A 7,587-nucleotide genomic window follows, 5' to 3' on the forward strand; every position below is an offset into this window, starting at 1 on the left:
CCAAGCTTGGAAGGGCCCTTAAAACACAGAATGTCAGAACTAGATTGGATTTCAGAACACAGAATGTTGGAAGGACCTTAGAAATCATCTTATGTAACCCCATTATAGATGGGGAAACTGGGGACCAGGGAGTAGAAGGGACTTCAACAGCTCAATAAATATTTAAGCTCACATAGGGACAAGATCAGTACAAGAACTCCAGTCTCCTGACTCCAAGTTCTTTCCATTGCCCCGTGTGTCTCCTTAGCCCAGGGAAGAGACCTCCTCCAACCATCATCCGTTCCAGGCAGTTTCCTGCTGAGAGACAAAGGGGCAGCCCCCATTTCCACTACTGTTGGAAAATCCTGAACAATGACGGTCTGTTTTCCCTGGGAACAATGCCGGTCCCCTGTTCCAGTCCCTTGCCTTTGATCTCTCTCACTCTAAAGGGACCAGGCCCCAACCAACCCCACAGTCTGTGTCCTGGCCTGGCCTTTGTCCTGTCTGTGTCAGTCGGAGAGCTCCAAAGGATAATTTGTAACTGTGTCTCCTCCCAAGACAGGCAGACAGAGGGTAGGGGCTATGTCTCCATTCTTGAACCAAATTAAATCTGCAAAAATCTCTGGAGGCTTCCTGTTCGACCTTTTTGATAAAATATAGAGTCTCATCCTGACCCTGGGCATTTAAAGCCCGCCGTGACATGACTCCTGCATACTCAGTCTACCTCAAGGTAACTTGCCAGACTTATTTCATGTTACTCTTCTTCTTGGACTCTCTCCTCAAGTCAAAATGACTTGTTAGCTGTTCCAATTCCATCTCACATCTGTATACCATTACACAGGTTTCCCCCTACACCCATTCCCCACAATATCTGGAATATACCACTCCCTCACCTCTCCCTGGTAGGAGTTCTTGTTGTTAATTCTTTTTCCAGTAATGTCCGACCCTCCGTGACCCCATTTGGAGTTTTCTTGGCAGAGATACTGGAGTGATTTGCTGTTTTCCTCTCCAACTCATTTTACAGGTGAGGAAACTGAGGCAAACCGGGTGAAGTGACTTGCCCAGGGTCACAAAGCTCCTAAGTGTCTGAGGCTGGATTTATACCCAGGCCTTCCTGACTGCAGGCCCAGCCCTCTCTCCACTGCACCCCAGCTGCCCCTAGCTTCATTAACCCTTCATCACCCACAACTTGAGGCCTACTTTCCATATAGTCTTCCATGATTGCTCCAGTTTTTCTTCCCTTGAAATTATCCTGGATAGACTTTGTATATACAGTAGCAGAATAGTGGATAGGCAGCCAGCTTTAGAATCAAGATCATGGTTCAAATCCTTCTAATCTCTGCCACATACTGAGTGTGTATCCCTAGGCAAGATACCATAGTAGAAAGAATGCTGGCTTTGTAGTCAGAGGAACTGAGTTCAAAACTACCGGAGGGTCTTGGAGAAGGCATTGAAGCTCTCTGGGTCTCAGTTTCCTCAACCATAAAAAGTATGGGGTTTTAGTAGATGACTTCAAAACTCTAAGTGAGTCTATGATATCTTACATAGTAAGCACTTCATAAATATTTGTTGAATTCAGATCTTCCCTATAGTTGTCCCATCCCCAATCAAGGAGAAGTTAATGGGAAGATTCGGGAGAGCTGAGTAAAAAATAGGTCCTCAAGATGAACTAATTCAATCCATCAACAAGCATTTCTAAGTACTTACTATGTGCCAGGAATTATGGAGAAAATAGACAAAAATAAAATGGTCCCTGCCTCAAGAAGCTTGCATTCTGTTGAGCATAATGTTCAGACCAGAATGGTCCCAAATGTCCTCTTCCCTGATTGTACTATATATAGGGATCTGTGCTCAATTCTGTCTGCCATATTTAAGAAGGACATTGACCAATACATCCAGAAGAGTGACCAGGATAGTTAAAGTGACTGGAGGCCGTATACTTTACAGAAAGATTGGTTGGGACTACCTAGGAATGGGTGGCCTAGAGAAGAACAGACAGGGTAATGGGGATGGACATGAGAGTTGTTTTTCAATACCCAAAGGACTACGAAGTAGAAGAGAGCCCAGCTTTGTTCTCTTGGCTTAGCAGGGTAGCACCAGGAGCACTCGAGAGAAGGGAGAGAGAAGCCAATTGAGGTTTGCTGTGAGAAAGAACTTTCTAACAAACAGGTGTCCTGAGATGGAGTGAGCTGTAACAGGGTCCCCTTCCCTGGGGGAATGCCCTGAGTGGAATTTGGATAACTCCTTGTCTTGGACATTGGAGAGAGGGTTCCCTTTTCAGTATGGGGTGGGTCAGAGGGCATCAGAGCACCTTCTGCACTCAGATTCTAGGATTTTATAATATATATAACAAATACCCAATTGATCCCGAACACCTCATTTAAAATAAATTTGCAAACAAGTCAAGACATCACCCCATGATGTCATTGGTCCTCTTTGAAAATGAAGGATGAACATCACATTATCCTATTAGATCTAGGACATGTAAGGAAACTGGACCCATGGAAAGATGTATGTAGGCATTGGTAGGTGGCATACAGGTCTCTGAATGGAAAATGTAGGCTGGGAGGTCCCTTAAAGTTAGGAGGGATCTTGAAACGTGGAATTTCAGAACTCAGAGGACCCTTAGAACATGGAATGTCAGGGTCAGGAAGGATCTTGGGACATAGAATGTCAGAGCTGGGTGGGCCCTTGGAATACATTATGAGAGCCTGAAGGGACTTTATTTGCTCAAGGTCACACAGCAAATCAGCAGCAGAGCCCAGACAAGAACCCAGTGGAAATAAGGGGACTAGGTACTCCTTTGTGCAAAGAGGAAATCAACAGGAATTTTGTTCCTTTAAAAAAGGGGAAAAACTCAACTGCAAGAAAAAAATTATATATATATATATATGTATACATATATGTGTATCTGTCCCTTCTGATTCCAGCACCTGATTTTTAAAAAATATTTTTTTTCCAATTACATGTAATAACAATTTTCAATATTTATTTTTTAAACAATATTTTTTATTTTTTCACAATTTCATGTAAAAACAATTTTTAACATTAATTTTTATAATGTTTGAGCTCCAGATTACCCCCCTCCCCTCCTTTCTCCTGTCCTTGAGAAGGCAAGCACTTTGATACAGATTACACATATACAGTTATTTAACAATCATTTTTTAAAATTTTGAGTTCCAAATTCTCTCTCCCCTCCCTTTTCCCCTCCATGAAAAGGCAGGCAATTTGATATAGATCATACATATGTGCAGTCAGGCAAAACACATTTCCATATTACTGGCACCTGATTTTAGTTTCTTTGATTACATAAAATCAAGTGTCCGAGGAGGAAATTCTTCACATGCCTCCTGCTCCCTCCATCAGCCACCTGCTGATGACAGGATCCTGATCTGGGATAGGGAGGGATAGTCAGGTGGGGAGAGAAGGCCTTGGCTCATTCTCCCCACTCCCCCACTCTACACTGGCTATTGCTTGGCTGTGCCTGGCCTAGATTTGGGGGCTCAGTCTTCATCCTCACTGGCATATATTCTGGCTTCCCAGCGAGCCGCCATGGCGTTCTTATGTCGCGTCACCTTTGTGGCTTCCACAATCTGCAAGAGAGAGGAGAGGAGAGCAGAGTCAGTGAGAGGGGGAAGGTTAGCATTTGGGGCAGGAGAAGAGGGGAAGAAGAGAATCCCCAACCTAGCCCAGGGCCTGGCACACAGTAGGCTCGTAATGAATGCTTGTTGAAGGAATGATGGCCTGGATTCCCATTTCAGTAACTGTGTAACACCTCAGAAAGAGTACTGGATTCTGAGTCAGAAGACTTATATTCAAATCCTACTTCACCACTTAATACTCTGCACAACACTAGACAATTTATTTCCTCCATCTAAGTCTGAATAATATATAAAATTAAGATAGGATTGGATGAACTCACAAAATCATAGATTTAGAGGTGGGTGGGACCTCTGAGGCAAACTGACTAGAATCCTTCCATATGAGGAAAGTGAGAGACAGAAAAGTCAAGTGACTTACCCAGGGTCACACAAGATGGCAAGTGTCTGAGGCCAGATTTGGACCTGGGTCTCCCTGACTCTAAAGGCCATTCTAGCTTAAATCTCCAATTCCCTTTATATCTAGAGAAGTTTTCAATAAGAACAATAACTCCCATTTCTAGATTTCATTCAGATTGGTAATTATCCTTCCTATTTACAAATGAGGAATCTGCGTACTAGAAACAGGAGAAGGGGCAAGGAAAAATAAGTATTTCTATAGCATCTACTTATGTGCTTTACAAATATTATCTCACTTGATCCTTGCAACAACTCTGTGAGGTAGATGCTGTCATTATCCCCATTTTACAGCTAAGGAAACTGAGACAAACAGAGGTTAAGTGACTTGTGACTTGCCCAGGGTCACACAGCTAGCACATGTTCAAGTTCGCATTTGAACTCTGGTCTTCCTGACTCCAGGCCCAGCCCTCTATCCACCCCACATCCCCTAGCTGACTCAAGCCAGCAAACAAATGGCCTGCCTCCCCCCCCCCAGTCACATAGACAGTTAATGGCAGTAATCCAGATCTCTTGATTCTGAGGCTTGCATTCTTTCTACAATATCCTACACTACCTCAGCAAACATTTATTAGGTGCCTGCTGAATGCAAGGACCATGTTACATCAAGGTCTCAGACTAGAGGAATAATAAAAGCAAAAATACAAAGTTCTTCGAAAGTCAGGAAAGGGAAGGGGCGGGTGCAAGAGGTTGGACAGAAGGAACCAAGATTTCTGAGTCAGGGGTTTCTTTGTATATCTGCAATTGATTCTTGGATTGTTGAATTGGAAGGGCCGTTAGTGATATAGTCTAAGTCCCGCATATTAAAGAGGCCCAGAAATGTGTGGATTATTGCACAGTGACTTAGGAGCAGGTATTTAAACGCCAGTGTCCTGGTTCCCAGCTTAGGGCTCCTTCCACCATTCCAGGCCGCCTCCTTCAGTCTGTGGCCTGATCGGTCCTCACGTGGGGAGGACTGGACATCTTACTGCCTTCTATAATGTTGATGTAGTGGGGAAAGTACTAGATTTGGAACTGAGAAGATCTGGGTTCTAATCCTCGTTTCATGACTTACTAGCTAGGTGACCTAGGGCAAGTTACTTTCTCTCTCCATGAGTCTCCCTGTTTTTTTGTAAAATGGAGTTAAACATTTTTAATCTCTTCTGGTCCTAAATATGGTGATTATCTGTGATTCTGAGGCCCCAATAACTGAAGTAGAGATTGACTGGAAGAAGGAAAAGGGCAAAGGCCCATTCTTAAGGTCAAAGGGAAACTAGCAGATAATCTTAAATCTTGGTACTCTATCCCAAGGCAACACCCTGGTCTCTGTTCCCTTCTCTCATAGCCTAGGTACTGCATCAGTGAAGAGTGAGACTTACCTCTGTGTTGACAGCATCAGAGGTGTCAAGGCCTGCATACTGTAAGGGAAACAGAGATTTCAGGCCCAGGGAGATGTCCCTCACTCCCACTGCCCGTCCCCAGGAGCTTTTGGTTTCCCCAGACTCTTCTCTCCCTAGAACCACTCCCAGATGGATGACCAGGTGGCAGGTCAGCAAGAAATGCCAACTCTGATTCCCAACTCCTTTCCTCGAAGATGCTGACAGCCTGGAAAAGGAGCCTTGTATCCACACCCCAGAAGCAACTCTCAGGCTAGATAGGTAAAATAGGAAAAAGCCTCTCCTTGCTTACAACTTACCCCGACTTCCCTCTTCGGCTTCCAGGGCACATCTTCTTGTCTGGCTTTCTGATCTGTCACCTTCCAAACCAAGCTCGAGTGAAAGTGGACAGGGGAGAAGGTGGGCGTTTCAGACACAGAGTAGCTCCCTGTGATACCTGCAGCAGACATGTAGAAGGCATTAATATTAGCCAAGATCTCAAAGTACTCAAAGCAGATATCTCCCTTTCACCCTACACCTCTCTTGAGTTGATCCCCTGGGAATGAGGCCAAATGAATAACGATGGTTCTCCTTTCTGCAGTATTTCAAGGATTACCAAGCATCTCTTTTCTAACAACCCAGAGGTATATTATCCCCATTTTACAGGTGAGAAGACTGAGTTGAGGAGAAGGGAATTGATTTGCCTAGGGTCTCACATTTAGCAAGTAGACCCTAGAGGCAAGGGCAACTTCTTGCCTTCAAGTCTACTCCAAGGAAGGAAGGAAGGAAGGAAGGAAGGAAGGAAGGAAGGAAAGAAGGAAGGAAGGAAGGAAGGAAGGAAGGAAGTATTTATTAGAGACTGTGCTAAACAATTTACACATATTATCTCCTTTAATCCTCATAACAACTCTGTAAGATAGGTGCTAGTATCATCCCCATTTTACAGTTCAGGAAGCTGAGGCAGACAAAAGGTAAGTGACTTGCCCAGGGTCATAAAGTTGGTAAGGTCATATTTGAACTCAGGTCTTCCTGACTCTAGGTCCAGTGCTCTATCCAGTGTGCCATCTAGCCACATCCTTACCCATGTTGTTGTTGTTCAGCTGTGTCTAATTCTTCCTGATCCCTATTTGGAGTTTTCTTGGCAAAGATACTGGAATGGTTTGCCATTTCCCTCTCTAGCTCATTTTACAGATGAGGAAACTGAGACAGAGTTAAGTGACTTGCCCAGGGTCTCACAGCTACTAAGTGTCTGAGGATGGATTTGAACTGAGGAAGATAAGTCTTCCTGACTTTAAGCCTGGCACTCTATCTACTGTGCCACCTAGCTTCCCAAAGGAAAACTCATAGTTGGTCTTACCCCTTTACTCCTACAGAAATCCTCCTAAGCCAGTCTCAGGAGAAATTGGCTTTACAGGGGCTAGAAACAAAGGCACAGAGAGAAGCAGCTGCCTACTTGGGCTCAGACAGGCTCTTCTAACAGTCTTAGGAAAGGTTGATTTTTCTGAAAGGAAGTGGAGGAGCAGAGAGAGAGAGGCAGGACCTTACCTGGGCTCCTGTAGCTTACACATGATAGGGCCCCTAATAGAAGCCAAGGATGCTGCCTCCTCCCACACATGTTTCCATGGCACACACAGGCACACACTAAGCCCAGAAATCTCTCTTTCCAAGTAAGAACAAGGATGTTACAAGACTAAAGTGGTCTGGCTCAAGGAATAATATGTTTGAAGTTGAGAGCAAACAATGAAAGGGGAGCAGGAAAACCACAGAACTCAGAAAAACAGAATGTGAAGGAAACAGGAAATTGGGGGAAGCCTGAAGTACAGTGGAGAGGCAGAAACCAGTGTGAAAAATTAGAGGGAAAAGGGAGTGCCTGATCGGGAGCAAGTCAGGGAGGAAAGGGGAAGGTTCAGGCCTGGGGGTGATGCCTCAGGCTTTAATGGGAACAAGGCCTGCTCCTCACCTGAACCCACGGATGAGTGCCTGGAATCTGGGTCTCCCCATTCAAAGTGCTGGTCCAGCTCTGTGGCAGGGGAGAAGACTTCGGGGAACAAGGCATTCCTCCGCTCTTCCTCCCGTTCCCTCTCCCGCTGCAGGACACTCTGGATCTCCATCTCCAGCAGGTTGGAGGACTGGGACCGTGAGGGCTTGGCAGGGATGGCCACCTCTTCCACATGGCCCTTGGGCTCCCAGACACGCTC

At 45.1% G+C, this 7,587-nt stretch overlaps 1 protein-coding gene across 3 annotated transcripts in view; it reads right to left on the reverse strand.

The window, feature by feature from the left end:
* Positions 1-2,966: 2,966 nt before the first annotated feature.
* Positions 2,967-7,587, reverse strand: part of MISP (mitotic spindle positioning) — a 22,098-nt gene continuing 17,477 nt past the window's right edge. For 2 of the 3 annotated variants that reach the window (XM_069101176.1, XM_069101268.1), the window contains exons 2-5: positions 7,350-7,587; positions 5,710-5,846; positions 5,393-5,431; positions 2,967-3,572 (exon numbers count right to left, since the gene is read on the reverse strand). The exon at positions 7,350-7,587 is cut by the window's right edge. In XM_069101176.1, the coding sequence (XP_068957277.1) occupies positions 3,483-3,572; positions 5,393-5,431; positions 5,710-5,846; positions 7,350-7,587 (504 nt within the window). In that variant the 3' untranslated portion in view covers positions 2,967-3,482. The remainder of the gene's footprint in view (positions 3,573-5,392; positions 5,432-5,709; positions 5,847-7,349) is intronic. The other variant, XM_069101346.1, reaches the window with a different exon arrangement.

The sequence above is a fragment of the Petaurus breviceps genome, unplaced genomic scaffold (genome assembly GCF_028583685.1).
Source record: "Petaurus breviceps papuanus isolate PSGF00001 unplaced genomic scaffold, PetGlider_PUasm1.0 103, whole genome shotgun sequence".
NCBI classification, from domain to species: domain Eukaryota; kingdom Metazoa; phylum Chordata; class Mammalia; order Diprotodontia; family Petauridae; genus Petaurus; species Petaurus breviceps.